Source organism: Mus pahari, chromosome 14 (genome assembly GCF_900095145.1).
Source record: "Mus pahari chromosome 14, PAHARI_EIJ_v1.1, whole genome shotgun sequence".
Classification (NCBI taxonomy): domain Eukaryota; kingdom Metazoa; phylum Chordata; class Mammalia; order Rodentia; family Muridae; genus Mus; species Mus pahari.
This window is the reverse complement of record NC_034603.1, coordinates 21,172,107-21,189,312: the sequence shown is the minus strand read 5'-3', so window position 1 is coordinate 21,189,312 and position 17,206 is coordinate 21,172,107. Positions and strand designations below refer to the sequence as shown.

Sequence of the window (17,206 nt, the reverse complement as noted above, 5' to 3'; positions counted from 1 at the left end):
AATCCACAGTGGCTTCTTTATCACTGAGCTGTGTGGCCCTCAGGATTGCAGACTCAGCAGATCTTAACCTCCCCGCGTTCTAATGGGACACTAAAGTGGTAGACATCTTTCTGTTCCCTAAGATCTCCTGATGTCTGGGCAGAGCAACTCCCTCCAGGATGGATACGCTGTCATGGGCTCTGGCTGCCCATGACACCTGTCACTGGCATTATATGAGTGACACAGAGTTTCTGGGTCACTTGGATAGAGCAGAGACAGGAAGCTCTGCTGGCTGCTGGCTTCTGATGTCCACAGTGGGATAGCCTGTGGGGCATCATGGCATGGGCTGGTGGTGGTGGGGTGAATGCGGGAGTGGGGGGGTGGGGAATCAAGGTCTCCTCTTCTTCCTCTACCAGACAGTAGTGTGAACACACCCTTCAGGGCAGCCTGACTGCAGAAGACAGCTGCTGGGCCAGTGACAGCAGCCGTAGGTCCCCGAGGGTTGAGGTGACTGGAGCTCGGGGCCAGATCTGAGACCCGTGAGAAAGATAGCCGTTTCAGTAAAGAAACCAATAGGTGGTCTGGAAGTAACTCAATGTCATTGGCTCCAGGGACCATGGGTTGGAGCGTAAACCATCGCTTCCTCTTCCAGAGGGAGGCGCATTGTAACCTGGGAACCTCTTGCCAGGGCTGCTTCTTCAGGGTGTGGGGCGCCTTCTTTGGGGGTTGTCTGCTGTTATAAGCCGCTTGGGGTGAAGCTGAAGCTATTTGCATATGGAGTACTAGTGTGGGCAGTGCTTTTCAGAGGCTCTGATGGGCCCAATGGAGCCGTAGCCACATGGAGGGGAACCTTGAGCTGGAACCACAGTAGCCACTCTAAATGTGCCCTGGGTGAACTTAGAGGGGGGGGACCCGGGAGCAGCCATGAGCCTCCCTCTTGTTCTGGGTCCCATGTTACTTGGGACTCTTCTTGGAGATATGTTCAAGTTTAGGTTGGAAAGTCTGCATTTGGTCACATTACTCTTGTGGCTAAAACCCAGGAGCTCCCCTGAGTTTATGGGGAAACAGCAAAGGCAGTTAACATTAATATTCCAGGCCTTGTGGGGGTCTCTCCCCCGCTGGGGCCTTTCTACTGCTCTCTCTTGCTTTTTCTGGTTGTAGGAAGCTCCAGTCAGGGCCATCCCTTTCCGCAGGCCTTCCAACAGGTGTTTGTAGAAGTCCTAGCCCTCCCTGTGTGCTGGGGACAGCATCTTTGCTCTGCTCTGGGCCCCAGCACGGGGCTTTTACGGCTCACTGGCACTTTGTAAGCAAATCAATGCTAAAGTGATGACTGGCAAGCAGGGTGCATTGCTCTCTGCAGAACACAGGCGGCTCATCGCTCGCCTCTGGGCTAGAGAGGAGCATTGGCTTTCTGATCAAATATTATTCCGATGCGCAAGGCATCTTTGATGTTTGCAAGTCAGAAAAGTTTAATTACATGTGTCATTAGGATGGCATTCTCTAATAGCTCTGTGACTGAATTCATTAACAGAATTCTTAACAGATAAGACAAGACAAATTAATATTTTGTTGCCCATGAAAGCGTCTCATTAAGAGAGTAGTGGAAAAGTGATTAATATTTTCTTGCCAATCAAGATGTCTCATACAAATGACAAAGGAAGGAGCCCCACACCTTTTTGTGTCTTCTAATCTCCCTGCCTCCGGTTTGGAATGCTGATCCTCTCCCTTGGTTGGAAGCCATGTTAGGTACCAGGCATTAATTACAACTCTGATTGTATTTCAGCACTCACAGTGGTGGTGGTGGGGAGGGAGGGGTGGTGGGGGAGTGAATGCTGAGATAGATGGCTGAGAGGCTCTGAAAACCCTGAGAACCTTAGAATCTTTGGTCCTCTCTGTGTTCTCCCCTGGCAACTCTTGCTTTATAAATGCCCCAGGCCTTCTAAGGATCTGGCCATTGCTCCCTTTGGCCTGACTTGTTCCTGGTGGTCCCCTCCTTCCTCTCCTGGAGGGAGGGAGGAGGCTGTTGCAAACCATCTGAGTATCAGGTACTGAGCTGGGTGTTTCCCACACATGGTCAACTTAATATTAATAATGTTTAGAATAATAATAATGAATAATGAAAATGAAGGTGATAATGGCATTCATAGAGTAGTCTATGCCAAGAACGTTCCATGCATCTCATCTCTGTAAATCTATAAGGGAAGTACGATCTCTTATTTATCTCCACATCACAGATGAGGAACACTGAGACTTAGAAAGGTCAGGGGCCCTTCCTAAGGTCACTCAATTAAGTGATAAGCTGAGACTCAAATCTAGGCCCCTTCGAACACACAGCCTACGTTCTTCATTAGCAGGTGGTGCTCCCCTCTCCCTGATGTAGAGGAGGCGACCACCGTGGGCATTGTGTGAGTGCCCTTGCATGTAGTGAGGACCCCGTGGAGCAGGTGCCGCCTTGGCCTGTTTGCAGGCTACCAACTTAACCATGAGCAAGTGTTTCTGGGGAGGTAACGAGGGACCATTAATCTCTGGTTGCACCCACAATTATCCAAATTGCTAACCTGATTTGAAAAGGAGAAATGCAGTTGAGTTGGTGCTGGAGGCATGTTTGAGTAATTTAATTAACTGACGGCGAGTGCACTAAGGAGCGTTTGCCTCTGCTTTTATTTCTGATGTGTTTAAATTGAGCACCAAGTAACGTTCTGGAGGTTAGCCAGTCACCAGTGGCCCCGGCCTAGCGAGGAGGAGACAGTCACAGCAGCCAAAGTCACTTGTGAATGGATGCTAATTATGAGAGGTGCTGTATACACAAGCTCACATCCCCAACACACACACACACACTCAACACAGATATACACATACACTTGATACTCCTCACATACCCAACACACACATTCACACTCAACACACACATGCACATACACATGCACTTCACACTGCCCACACATCTAACACACACAAATACTCAACACACACACACACACACACTCATACTCAACACACACACATACTCAACATACACATACACATAAATTACACACATATATATATGCATATATTACACACACATATATATATATATGCACTTGACACTCCCCACATACCCAACACATACACACTCACACTCACACTCAACACACACATGCACACACACACTCAACATACACATACACATAAATTACACATATACATACTTACACTCAACACACACACATACATGACACTGAATTTTCTTGCTATGATCTCAGGCAAAGCCTGGCCGTCTCAGATCCAGAGGATGAAGGGATGAAGGATTCTACGCATTGAGTGTCTACCAGGCACCCACCAGAGCAGTGCTTCACCGACACTGAGAGATGGAGGAGAGAAGATACTGGCTGTCCACATCACATAGGGGAAACCTCAGGGAAATAACCCTGCCTGGTGTGACAAGATGGTTGAGGACATCTCTCAGCTGGATCTGCCAGCTTAGAAACTCCAGAGCAGTCACCCTTTTCTAGCTGCTTCTCCTATGATCTGCAGGTTCTACCCAGAGGGGCCCAGAGTCTTGACTCTCCACTCTAGTGACACTTATACTTTGGGTTGGACCTCTTACACCATGACAGACTCAGCACTGGAAGGATCTTCAGGTCATAGGTTTAGCTGCCATCTTGAGGCTGGCTGCACTGCTGACCACAGTCTCTGCTTGTGCTTGCGTGTCCCCAGGGATAGGAGGCTTACTCTACCATGAGACAGACTCAATGACAGTGATGGCAAACCATCTCATGAGCTCAGATCAGTGTCCTTTGTGGTCACATGGTTCAGGTCAGGTCCCTTTCTTCCCCACCCCCATTCTACTTCCTTATAGATCATCGGGATCTGACCATTCATCCCATGAGTCTTCCTTTTCTGACACAAGCATCCTATTGTGGACCCACTGTTCTGTCCCGAGTCAAGAAGAGCAGGGCAGTCTCCTCGGCTTGAAAACTGTCCTCCTCTTATTTTAGCCCAAGACCCACAGCTACCCCAGCATCTCACCAACATGGGTAGCATTGTGATGTCTGGGTCGCCACATTAACCCTTGGCCAAAGCTTGACCGATTGATAAATTAGTCCACGCCTTCTTGACGTTCAGTGGAAGGGAGGGACTTCCCAGGTTGCTTTCTTAGAAATAAATTTACCAGGGATCAGCAGGCCCAGGGATTCCTCAAAATCACAAAGTACTGGTTCTTCAGAGTCCAGAAGTATTCCTATTGGTCGCCAGTATCAGGCTATGTGAACTCACCCACCTGCTCTCTTCTTATGAGGAGTGTGTATGTGAGTATGTATGGTGTGTTCTGTGTTGTGTTGTGTTGTGTTGTGTGTGTGTGCTGTATGTGTGTGTGCTGTATGGGTTTTGTGTGTGTCGTGTTGTGATGTGTGTATGTCTCTGTGTGCCTGTGTGTGGTATGTGTATATGTGTGCATGTGTGTGTATGTTGGGTGTATGGGTTTATATGTACAGAAGCTCTCACAGTTGGCATCAGTTTGTAAATGCCTTTGGACACTGTGATTGGTTCCATGCTAAAGCAAGGCTACTGGTGACTGAATAACCTCCATATCCATCTGGAGAGGGAGGCAGCTTGAAGGTCTTTGAATCTGCATGGACTTACCCCACGAAGAAGGTCCTCAAAGCAAGCCTCCTCTAGGCCTCACTTGTCACCTCCCACCTCGTCTGTCACATACCTTCCCTCAGCCAGTCACCCTGACCACTTTTGTCCTCTATAGGGACCACCCTTCTGCCCACAGTCTATCTAGTAGAGAGAGGGAGTCCCCTCCTTGTAACTACATCTTTCTCTGGCTCTGAAGCCTTCTGCCTGGCTATGCTCTCTGACAGCTTATGGCCCATCCCTGTGAGGGATAAGAGTGCGCTCACACAGAATATTCCTCTCCAGATCCCAGGCTTAGGGCCTTTGATAAAGCATGTGCTCCCAGTCAATATCCTCTGTGACTAGACATGACTATCATCAGGATGGTAACTGTCATTCATCGCATCCTCTTCATTCTGGGACTTGGATCCTCCAAAGCTGTCAGGCTGAGTATGGACCTCTTAAAAGGAAGCCCTCTGCCACTCCTGCCACATGGTGCCCCACAAGTTGGCATCCCCAGAACATACACGGGCACTCAGTGACTTACATTGATGTCCTCCAGGCCTAGGAAGCTCAGAGTGAGCCCGTTGCGTTTCCAGATGACTGGTGGCCTCAGGTCTCCACGAATAGCGCAGGTCAGCACCGTGCTCAGGCCCACGGTCACGGTGGTCACACTGACCTTGTCCTCAGGGGCGAGGCTCAGTTGAATCACCTCTGTAGAGGGAGAGGAGAGAGTGGTCAGAGGCAGGCACAGAGGTCACATCCGAACTCTAGGTAAACAGTTATGGATTCACTCAAGGGCAGGGCCAAGGGAAGCTTTGGGTCCCCCAGAAATGGTTTATAATGTGCCAGCTAAATACACTGAGAGACACCCTCGCTGGGTGATCGGTTACAATGATGTCTAATATCTGAAAGGTTCCACGTGTCAAAGCCAGTCAGGAGCCTGGCTAAGGTGGAGGGGAAACATCTGGGCCATGGGTTCATGAGTGGGCTTGAAAACACCGGTTGCCAGGGCCCAGAAGGTACACCCAGCAGAGAGATCACACAGCCAGTTATGGGGTATGCTGCCTGGAGCGCTCTGGCTTAATGAAGTTGGAACCTGCTAGGTACGGTCAAGGTCTGCTGGTGAGCCGACAGGTTTGTCGTCCATCTGGGGGCAGCTTTAAAGGTTGCACTGTCTGAGGTCTGGAGAACGAACTGGCTGACCTTTGAAAGTCTGCTTCTGTCTGAAGAGTCACTGAGCTTGGATCTGGATTTCTGTTCTGTGACGATGCATTGGGCCTTTCATTATGTATGTATGTATTTATTTTTCTCAGTGTACTTCAGGCAGGCCAAATTACGAATCCTTGTCATTTTGGCTTGCTAACTGGCATGGAGACTGGTCACTCCTTAGGCAAACAAAGAAGGATGTAAAAATATTTCCATCCCCTCCCCAGGCTTTCTGAAACTCTCAGGATTTATGAAAAATTAATCGAATCCAGGCTGCTCAGTGCAAACATAGGGCTAGGCTAAGGTGGAGGGGATGTAATGGGTGTCCCCTGCTCTTTCTCTATGTCCTCTCAAGAGCTGGGGGTGGGACAGGTTGGCTCCAGGGAGGGTATGTGTGTCTGTATGTAGTCTAGGTGCTGGCAAAACTGTAAGGTGCTATGCTATCTCACTATGCCATTGTGTTGGGACATATATCCCCTGTCGGATCTATCCTTAAAAGTGTTGGAAACAAAGCGTAAACTGGGAGCTGAGCTCTGCGGGATGCTGGAAGCCAAGAGCTGGAGTAGCAGCACCTCGGGCTGCGCATCTGGACCGCATGCTCTCCTGCCAGGCTGTGGGGGAGGGGAACAGGACAGAAAAGAGGTGCAGGTTTAGCCCTGCAGAGTGTGAGTTGCAAGCAGATGCCTCAGGTCAGATCTGCAGCAGCCTCGTCCCTTCCTCGCCACTTAGCGGCCCCGCCCCTGGCCTGCGAAGACAATCAAGCTGTACACAAGGCGTTCCCTCGGCCTGTGTTGGATGGATGGATGAACAACAGAGAAAATGAAAATAAAGGAGCTCAAGAGCCGAGGGCCTGGCAGGGAGGGGCGGTCACTCCGAGGAAAAATGTGACTGGAGCGAAGGAGCCAGTGCGAGGAGAGATAAGCACCGGGTGATGGATGCGGACGCAGGCGGCATAATATTTCACAAACATTATAGCGGTGCATTTCAAGTTTCCTCTTAAATCACGGTCTGCCTGTTGCCCTCCCACCTCCGAGCCAGGAGGGTTACTGCTCAGGGTAGGGGAAGAGAGGGTGCAGACTGTGTGGCAAGACCAAGAACCAGGCTTTGCAGACTCAGAGGATGGGGAGGAGGGTGTGATGAAAGGGGGTGAGGAAAGGAGGGAAGGAGGCAGAGGGGAAGAGAGGGACAGAAAGGGAAGAGGGAGGTGGGGGAGAAAGAGGGAAGAGAGAAAAGGAGGGAAGGAAGAAGGGAGAGAGAGAGACAGACACAGAGAAAGATACAGAGAGACAGATAGAGAGACAGACAAACAGAGGCAGAGAGACAGATAAAGACAGTCAGACACAGAGAGAGAGACAGACAGACAAAGAGACAGACAGAGAGACAGAGACAGACAGACAGACAGACACACAGAGACAGAGACAGATAGACAGACACACACAGAGAGACAGACAGACAAAGAGACAGGCAGACAGAATGACACACACACACACAGAGAGACAAACATAGACAGACAGACAGACAGACAGACACACACACACACACACACACACAGAGACAGAGAGACAGAGAGACAGAGAGACAGAGAGAGAGAATGAGAATCTGATGGAACTATTGTGCAGATCCCACTGAGCTCCGGGGTCCTTGGGGCTCAGGCACCAGGGTTCTCAGCCAGAGAAAGGAGCTCTTCCTCATCGGATGACCACTGTGCTCTGGGAGCAAGAAGATGGAGGCAATGCTGCTTCTGCCCCAGGGAACTATGGGAGGAAGAAGTCTCCCAGGTATGTAGAGGAAGGGATCCTGAGGGACTTAAAAAGATACTGCACACTCCTATAGCAGTCTGCTCCCCACATCCTGTGAGCCGGACCAAAGCCTGAAGGTGTGTAGTAGTAGGGTTGTGGGAGGCTCCGCTCCCCGATGGGGGCAGGGCTGACCTTTGTAGCCTGGAGGTCCCACTGGTTGGAACTAGGGGGAGCAGGAGAGAGGCCAGGCTACTTCCCTGGAAGTCAGCCTGGAAGGCAGCTGGGACGAAGCTGCACAGAGCAGCTCTCTGTTTATACTCAGAACATCCATGCCTATGGGCTGTGTGGAATTGTAGGCATGAGCCAGGCTTACCAATGGAGGGATTTTCAGTTGCCTCTTTCTCAGTACCTCGGGAGAAGTGAGGCTAGGTACTAAAGGGATCACCATTCTCTGCATCAACCTCCATCAAGACTAGAAAGGTGGGCCAAGCGATCATCACAGAATCTGCAGGAGACAAGGCTTCTCCTGGTCCCTCGAGCTCTACTTTTCTGCTGTAGTTTGCCCAGATGCCTGCATCACATCTGTAGGTAACTAGCACACAGTGGTACACCTCTGCTTGGACCTCTGTGGACTCTTGTGAGTATAGAGGGCATCCTTGAGGCTTCTGTGAGGCCTGGGAATCTCAAGTGAGGCAGTGCAAAGCAGAGGATGAGAGGCAGGCAATCTGATGGGTTAGAGCTCTGGACAGCCAGTACTGGCTTTCATGTAGCATAGGGCTCTGGCGTGAACTCTAGAATTCCCTCCTTCATGGGACCCCCCCCCCCTCAGGGCCCCAACTTTCACAAAAGGCCTGGTAGAGCCTGGAACATAGGACCAAATACAAACAAGGCAAACAGGGCAGGTCAGGGCAGTGGGAACCTTCTGTGACTCTCCTGGCTCAGTGGCTGAGTGATGCATCTTTGTCGGTTGAGGTCCTCATCATTTGTATGTATGAAGACATAGACTTTGTGCAGGAAAAACTCGTGCGAAATTAGAATGCTCGAGTACTCGCAAAACCATCGTAATTCTGCTCCTGTCGGCTACACAAATATTAACCAAACAGCAAATATTTGGATCATTTAAAGTTTAATTAAATGAATGTTTTATTGGATTTAATTCGTGTCAATATTCCCCAGCTCCTTTTAAAATTCTAAAGAGATTTATGGTTACTGAGCCTTCCTCTCCCACCCTGGTTTCTTTATTTACTGTTCAGCAAGCTTTCCCTGGCAGCCCCTGCTTCCAGGATAAGTAAGAAGGCTAGGCAAGTTAGTGTTCTGGGATAAACGTGGGGTTGGGGGGCAGTCAGGAGCTGGGGTTCAAGTGGACAGGACAGGGCCCCTTATCTCTGAACCTGGCTGGGCTTCTGAGAAGTGGGTAGGTCCTTTCCTTTCCTTAGTCTTCAATGTATATATCAATGAAATGAAAAAAAAAAATGGCTAGGAGGCCGAGGGACTCATGGTCAGTAACATTGTTGTGAGTAAATATGGACAAGAAACTGCTTGTGGTGGTTTGAATACGCTTGGCCCAGGGCGTGACATTATTAGGAGGTGTGGCCTTGTTGAAGGAAGTATGTCACTGTGGTGGTGGGCAATGAGACCCTCCTCCGAGCGACCTGGAAGACAGCAGTCTTCTTCTGTTTGCCTTTGGAACACGATGTAGAACAAGATGTTGAATGGCTCTGCCTAGATGCTGCCATGCTTCCTGCCTTGATGATTATGGTCTGGACCTCTGAACCCGTAAGCTAGCTCTAACTACATGTCCTTTATAAGAGTTGCCTTGGTCATAGTGTCACTTATAGCTGAAAAACACAAACTAAGACACTGCTTCGGGTAGGAGGGTTTATCTTTGCTTATGGTTTGAGAAGGGAGAGCACTGGACACATTGTGTCTGGAAGCAGGAAGCAGAGAGAGACAAATTCTGATGCTCAGCTTGTGGTCTCCCCCCCCCCCATTCAGGGTGGTTTTCCCCCACTGTGGTGGTGGTTTTGAATGAGAAGCAGCTCCCATTGGCTAGGGTCTTTGAATACTTGGTTCTCCCCAGTAGGTGGCGCTGTTTGAGGAGGTTTAGGCGGTGCATCTTTGCTGGAAGTATGTCACCAGGGATGGGATTTGAGATCCAGTACCCTGGCCCTGCTCTCAGTTTGCTCTGTACTTTATGCTTGAGTTTGGAGCCAAGAGCTCTCAGCTCACCACCGGTGCCTCCCCACCGTGATGAACTGGTATCCCTCTGGAACCGTAGGCCAAAATAAACTCTTTCTTCCATAAGTTGCTTTTGGTTTTGGTCATGCTTTATCATAGCAACAGGGAAGTAACTAACACATGCCTCCTCGGTTATACCTCTCTGGAAACATTCTCACAGACATTTTCAGAGGTGTGTCTCCTAGGTGGGTCCATAACCAATCAAGCTAACAGTGGCTAAGCACCAGCTATAAACGGTTAGATTCTACAGCTCTGAGTAGACAGTTCTGAGTGGATGCCCCTGCGGAGCCCCTTCATCCTGCAGGCGGTATCTGGTTTACATCCTTACCCTCCAGGGTTTTCTGTCTCTGCTCTTTGCCCATTTTGCTCATGTCTTGAGTAGAAGCCCCAGGGATTGTCAGTCCTCCCAAGAGCTTCCCCCGTGATGCCTCTCTTCTTACTCAGTGGCTTCCAACAGCTTCCAACATTGCCCTCTCTTATTGTGGTTTCGATGTGAAGGGTTCACCATCAGCTTTAGCAGGTAGAGTCTTCCTAGAGAAAGTGGGTCACCAGGGAGGGCCCTCAGGCCTTATAGCCACACCCTACTTCCTGTTAACTCTGCTGTCTTCCTGCTGTCTTCCTGCTCCTGCTGCTATGGCTTCATGCCTGGAGCCACAGCTTCTCTGTCATGATGGAATGATCCTCTTGACTTGTAAGCCGTAATAAACCCTTCCTCCCTCAAGTTTCTCATCAGGCATTTCACAACAGCAACAAGAAGAATACTATGCTCCTGATATAATTAATGCCCCTTCCTCCTGAAAGTCTCTATCGCCCTGTCCCTTCCAGAACAAAGCTATCAGTAGCCCCCTGTCACCCACAGATGCAACATGCAGAATTTAGAAGAGTCCATGATCCTGTACCTACTCTGTCTTGGACATTATGCACTAGCTGGTTTCCTACTCCTTGTATTTAAAACAGTGTGTGTGTGTGTGTGTGTGTGTGTGTGTGTTGTGCATGTGTAAGCACTGGTGCATACACTTATGTGCATGTATATGGAGACCAGAGCAGTACTCTGTGCCCATAGGCACATGGATACCTCTGCTATGAGATCAGACACTGGAGAGCTGCCAGGCGATGAAGGTGGTCAGAGTTTGGGCACTTAGCATGCTGTGGCTCAGGCTCTCTGGCATACACGGGCTTCTTCTTGCTTCCCCTCTGTGTGAGGAGATAGGCCATACACTGTGACAACTGTCAGGTCTGCACAAATGACCTCCTTTCAGCAAGGGTGGCTCTCATGGCTGGGTGGTTTGTCCTGTAGCTATGGTGCTGTTTGTAACTAGCTTGGTGCCTGGCACATAGTCAGTGGGCTGAGGCTAAGTCTTCTTTCTATTCCCCTGCCCCAGGGGATGGCCTTCATTTTAGAGACAAACTATTGTAGGCACAGGTCTCCACCTTCCACCTTCACAGATGTTGGAGAAAAGGGTGTCCACGAGGAACCTAGAAGTCTTCCTTAAACAGGCTCACAACTGGGTAAATGAGGAGTAATGAAGTGGTCAGGTTGCCCCTGTGGTTAAACATCCTTAGAGCTACGATTACACTGTCCCCACTATTCCAGAAACATCTTTCCACAAATACACTAACACAGGGCCTCCATCCATACAAGACCTATGTCACTGGGTCACCTGTGTGATGGTTTACATAATAACACTTGTATTAGTGACTTTTCTATTGCTGTGGTAAAACACCATGACCACAGCAACTCATAGAGTTTATTGGGACTTATGACTCTAGAGGGACACAGGTCTGTCATGGCAGGGAGACAGGGATGGCAGCAGCAGCATGGGGGAGCTGAGGGCTCACATAGTGCATGGCTACCACAGACAGAGAAAAAGCTGGGAATGGCAAAAGGCTTTGAAACCTCAAAGCCCGCTTCCAGTGACACCCCTCCCCCCCAAACTCCTGACAAGGCCCCATTTCCTAAACCTCCAGCTGGGCACCAACTGTTCAAATGCCTGAGACTGTGGGGGACCCCTCATCCAAGCATTCCCTATTGTTGGCTTTCCTAGAGGATCATGGGAAGAAATACCCTAAAAGGAAAATCAAGTCCACCATGATGAAAAGGAAACAGGGTTAGCTTACCCCCAGGAGCACAGCCATCTATCTCATAAATATTCATTAAAGCATCTTTAAAATTCACAGTATAGGACTGGAGAGGTGGTTTAGTAGTTTGATACTGCAGAGGACTCCAGTTTGGTTGAGATCGCCTATATTAGGTGGCTAATGACTGCCTGTAACACACACACACACACACACACACACACACAGATTTAAAAATTCACAGTGCAGACCCACTTGGCAGCTGCCCCTTCTTAAGACAAACTCTCTTACTACAATCTCTCTTTGGAGTGTTCTAGCCAAATAAACTTCTGCTTAAACTGTTTCTATCTCTTGACTGAACTATTTTCTTTGAGAAGTTAAGAACCTAGAGGCCCTCATGTCAGGCTAACCCCGTCTCTTTCCAGAGAGCAGGGGGCCATATGATTACAGCTACTGGAGAATGGAGTCTGTTTCCACGTCAGTTCCTCTCCCAGGGAAACTTGAACACGGAGAGACTCGCAAATGCAGCAGCACCCACTGAAGTCCGCTCTGGTACTTCCTAGCCAGAGAGATGAAATGTCTCCAATCCTTACCAAGTTGGTGGTAGTTCTCTTGTGTCAGACATGCATTTAGTGGCTGGCACATGGCCCAGTCTGGACATAAGGCTATGTTTTCAAGGGTTCCATCAGTGAAAAGTTTTTATTAAGAGGTTAGCCTGCCTGCATACCGATGCATTCTTCTTCTTCTTTTAAATCTTGGTGTGGGTTGATAGGTGTGAGTGTGGGTGGGCACTCATACCATGGCATGTCTGTGGAGGACAGAAGACAACCTTAGGGATTGGTCCCCACCTTCCACCTTGAGACAGGTTTCTCTCATTATTCACCACTGTGTACACACCAGGGTAGCTGGCTTCTGGGGACTCTTCCACCTCCTATCTTGCACTGGAAAATCAGAATTACAGAGGCTCACCACAGCATCTGGTTTTATGTAGGTTCTGGAGATCCGAACTCAGGTTCTCATACTTGCGTGGCAAGCGCTTGACCCACTGAACTGTAGCCTCAGCCCCCCACCCCAATATCTGGGAGTCTTGAAGGGTACCCCAAGGCTCAGCACAATCTGCTGAAGGATTATAGTGCTAGGCGAGCCAAGTCAGGTGCTGAGGCCTGTAGGGCCAACCTCAGTTCATAGGCACTTTCCTTGGGGTGGATGCACTCTTCATGGGACCTGAGTGTCACCAAAGGAGGTGTGGTCACTGTGTGACAAACTCTGGTGTCACGCCTGTGATGGGCACACTGTGAGGATGCTAAGTGCTGAGTTTGTCCAAGGTCTCCAACACCCTAGACTTTGTGACTTCAACTGGAGTTTATAGAATGGAGCTGCTTGGGCTCTGCCCAGGGATGGTGTCCCCCCGGCTCTGCGTGTGTGTGTGTGTGTGTGTGTGTGTGTGTGTGTTTGCTGGGCTGGGAATAGGACACAGGCTTGCATATCCTTCTCTCCCTCTGTTCTCTCAATCAGAGAACTATCATGCTGGGCTCCTTTCAAGTCCCTGTTGAAGTCTTGCAGACTTGAGGCTGGTGCTGGGTAACTTTAGAGCGTGTCATCTTGACACAGGCTTTGAGTATCAAGCGCAGACAGCCTAAGCAGGGGGCTGGCTCCAAAGCCACACAAGAGGACACTTGGATGCAGCATCCCGCTTCCCTAAGCACAATCGGTTTCAGCTTTTCTGCTGTTGTCCCCATTCCTCTCGCTTGCCTCATTTTGGAGTTGGCAATAAACTTATTAGCTAATTACCCATAGAGCCATAGGTAATTTACATTTTCAGTTGACTCACGTGGCGTGGTGTTGCTTCACTCTTCATTACAGTTTAGTTGTCAAGTTGTGGTCTCCAGTGTAAACAAACATCTTTATGAGTTGCATACAGACAGAGACCAGACCTGCTTTATTACCTTTGTATCCTCAATGCTTCATACAGATGTGACTGAATAAGTAATTTTATGCAGGCGAAGGATTCCTGCTCGTTCAGCTATTCTTTACTGAACACCTACTACCTGCCAAGATGTGGTGGGAATGACCCAACAAGCAAAACAGGCCCAGTGCCTGCCAAGCCAGAGCTCACAGCTCAGCAGAGATGAATCGTGAATGTGGGGGGAGAGGGGAGACTGTCTGTGGATGCAGGGTGAGATCCTTGGCCCCCACAGTTCCTGGCTGCCCTCCATGTTTGGGCTCCTCCTGTGTACTCAATGCAGAAGGTAGAGCCATGTCCTTTCTAGTTGCTCAGCCTGGTATAGTTTCTCTTTGCTTGCAGGAAGGGCTGGTGCAGAGGGACAGAGTCACCTGGGAGTCTTTCTGAGTTTTGGGGCCTGTTCACCTCCTCTAGGCAATAAACCTTTTGGGGTTTTCCAGAAAACTGAGTGTCATCGTCACTGTGTGACGATATGCTTAGTACAACAGTGTGCTTAGGCTTTGATGTTCCTGTTCCTTGGTGGTCTGGGCTGTCCCAGTGTGGCAGGCAGCCGAGGCAACTACTGAAGGGAGCAAGGGGGGGAGTATTGAGCTAGGAAGTTCAGGGCTTCTTGGTCAGCAGGGTTTGTGACCATCCTGAGCCATGTCTAGCCACGTCGAGCTTGGGGATGCCACAATGACATAGGCCACCCTATGTGTCTCTGACTCTTTGCTTCATCCTCCCTTGGAACATAGAAATACTTCTTCCTAGGATATATGCAAAGGGTGAGCTAGGCACTTACTCCATGGTTGGGATACCTGCTTCAAACAGGTGGCAGAATCCCGTGTTCAATCCACAGTGCTGCCAAAAACGATGGTATTGGCAAGCACTACCGGCCTGTTTCTTGGTGGCATTAGGGGAAGGGACATTAAAATGTATTTTCTGTTATTACACACCACTTACTCTGTACTTCAGCATCTCTAAGACTGGGTGCAGAACTCTGGACGGAGAGGGAGGGACAGAAATTTCTACATCCCCAGGAAAGGCTGTTGTGTGTCCTTTCCTGGTTCCTGAGTGTTTGCCCTACCATTTCTCTTGGAGTCAGGGGGGCACATATGATTGGATATTATGGTGTGTGTGTGTGTGTGTGTGTGTGTGTGTGTATGTGACGACACCTGGCCATATCCTCAGTGCTACTATGGGGGCTGATTTGGTGTGTTCACATAATGGGGTCATAGGGTTCCAGAGATCTGTTCAGTCATTACTCTGTCTGTGTGGGGGTGCTTCTGGGGGAGAGGAAGACTCCGATCTGGAGACAGAGTAGAGCAGATTGCTCTTCCATGTGGGTGGGCCTCATCCAGTCAGTCAAAGGCTTAAGTAGAATAAGCAGGCTGAATAAGAGAGGCCACCGAGGTAGGATGCTGACCATGATGATCAATATTGACTGGCTAACTAGTCAGGCTCTAGAGTCACTTGGGCATGTCTTTGGGGGGTTATCTAGATTAGTTTAACAGAGGTGGGCATGTATGGCTGTGGGAGGGACTGTTCCTTGGGCCGGGGTCTCAGGATGCATTGAGAAGAGAAAGCGAACTGAACGTTAGCATTCACCCTTCCTCCCTCCTGCAGATGCAACGTGATGCGCGGCTTTTGGCTCCTGCTGCCATGATGGACCGCACCCTGGAAGAACTGTGAGCCGAAATAAACCTTTCCTTCCCTCCCTTCCTCCCTCCCTCCCTTTTGTCAGGGTATTTTGTCCCAGAAACAAGACAAATAATTTATAAACTGACCCTTCCTGGATCTTAAACCTCCCAACTTTCAGAATGAGGATACTGCTAGTCTCTCTAGGTCTCCTGGGACTCCAGCCTGTTAGCAGTAGAGCTTGGGATTGGTCAGCTCTAGAGTGGTGTAGACCAATTTCCTTATTCAGAGTCTGTGTCTGTCTGTCTGTCTTGCTATCTCAGCCTCTACTGCTCCCTCCAGCTCCGGTTGGCTCCGTTTCCCCGGAGAACCCTGATTAATCAAGCCATCATCCACACTCCGGCCCCGTGCTGCAGGGACCCTGTGACGGTCAGGCATAAGTGAGGACCATGGTCTCCTCATCTCTATTTGAGGTGAGCTGCCCAGTCCCATCAGACTTGATGAGGGTGGCGAACTCAGCCTTTCTGTGGCATACTAGCGAGATTTGGAGGTTTCTATAGCAGATGGCGTTGTAATTGCCTATCACACCTCCTTGGAAAAGAAGGATTACAAGTTAATGCGCTTCTACTGAGGGAACAGCAGGGTGATGTGGGCGGGACCTGAAGCAAGCAGCAGGTCAAGAAGCCTGGGAACATCGTCCCACTCAGAAGGTCCACATTCTATACTAAGTCTCTTCTGCCTATGGAGGACATCAGAGGGGTAGGGAAACACACACACACACAGATGAAATGGGGTTATAAGCATGATGGATACCAAGAAAACGATGAGGAGGGAGAACAGAGGAGGGGGTCTCTTGCCTGCCCTTGCTTGGTGGACGGATGCTGGATCAACTATAGTGAGATGGAGGCCCGAGATCTGGAAGGTTAGGAGACTAGGGGAAAGGACATTTTTCATTTTGAGGGTCTTAGATACCCCAAGCTGGCTCAGAACTTGTATGTACCTGAGGATGAGCCTGAACGGTCTTTTGGTGGGGAGTGTGTTTTGTTTTCAATTATTATTCTGTGTGTCGGGGGACACGGCAGGGTATGTGACACCGTTGCCAGTAGGCAGGAAGTGACTGGGTGGAACAGGGTTGAGGTAAGGTCTAATAGCTTTAGAGTGATGGGAAGTGTCAGGGAATTATTTTTTCCCCCTTTTCATGCATGTTAGGTGCATATGTGTACATGCATGTATGGATATGCATGTGGAGTCCTGAGGTTGATGCTGGAACTCTTCAATGGCTTGTCCATCTTAATCACCGAGGCAAGGTCTCTCAGTCAAACCCAGAGCTCACCGATTTGGCTAGTCTTGCTAGTCAGCATATTCTGGGCACTCCCAGGTCGACTTTCTGAGGCTTAAGAACAGGCAGGCCTCCACTCCCACTGGGTGTTTTACCTGGGTTCAGTGGATCAGGGAACTCCAGTCCTTACCTCAAACTTGTGTAGCAAGTACTTCAATCACAGAAACCATCTCTCCAGCCATATAGGGAGGGTTTAAAGCCAGGTAAGGACCTCACCTGATAGTTGTGTGGCTAAGGTCATTTTGTAGGAGAGGAGAGGGAGAGGATTTGGAAAAGTCCAGAGGCCAAGGCAGGAAGCAGCTCAGTAGTTCGGGGGACAGTGGGGACTGGACACTCAGTAGTTCCAGGGACAGTGGGGACTGGATACTCAGTAGGTGGGGGGAACAGTGGGGACTGGATACTCAGTAGGTGGGGGGAACAGTGGGGACTGGACACTCAGTAGGTGGG

At 49.6% G+C, this 17,206-nt stretch overlaps 1 protein-coding gene across 1 annotated transcript in view; it reads right to left on the bottom strand.

Moving 5' to 3' along the window:
• Fstl4 (follistatin like 4) overlaps positions 1 to 17,206 on the bottom strand; it is a 424,479-nt gene that overhangs the window by 47,377 nt on the left and 359,896 nt on the right. Inside the window, exon 7 of the mRNA XM_021213419.2 lies at positions 5,126 to 5,292. Within this exon, the coding sequence (XP_021069078.1) occupies positions 5,126 to 5,292 (167 nt within the window). The remainder of the gene's footprint in view (positions 1 to 5,125; positions 5,293 to 17,206) is intronic.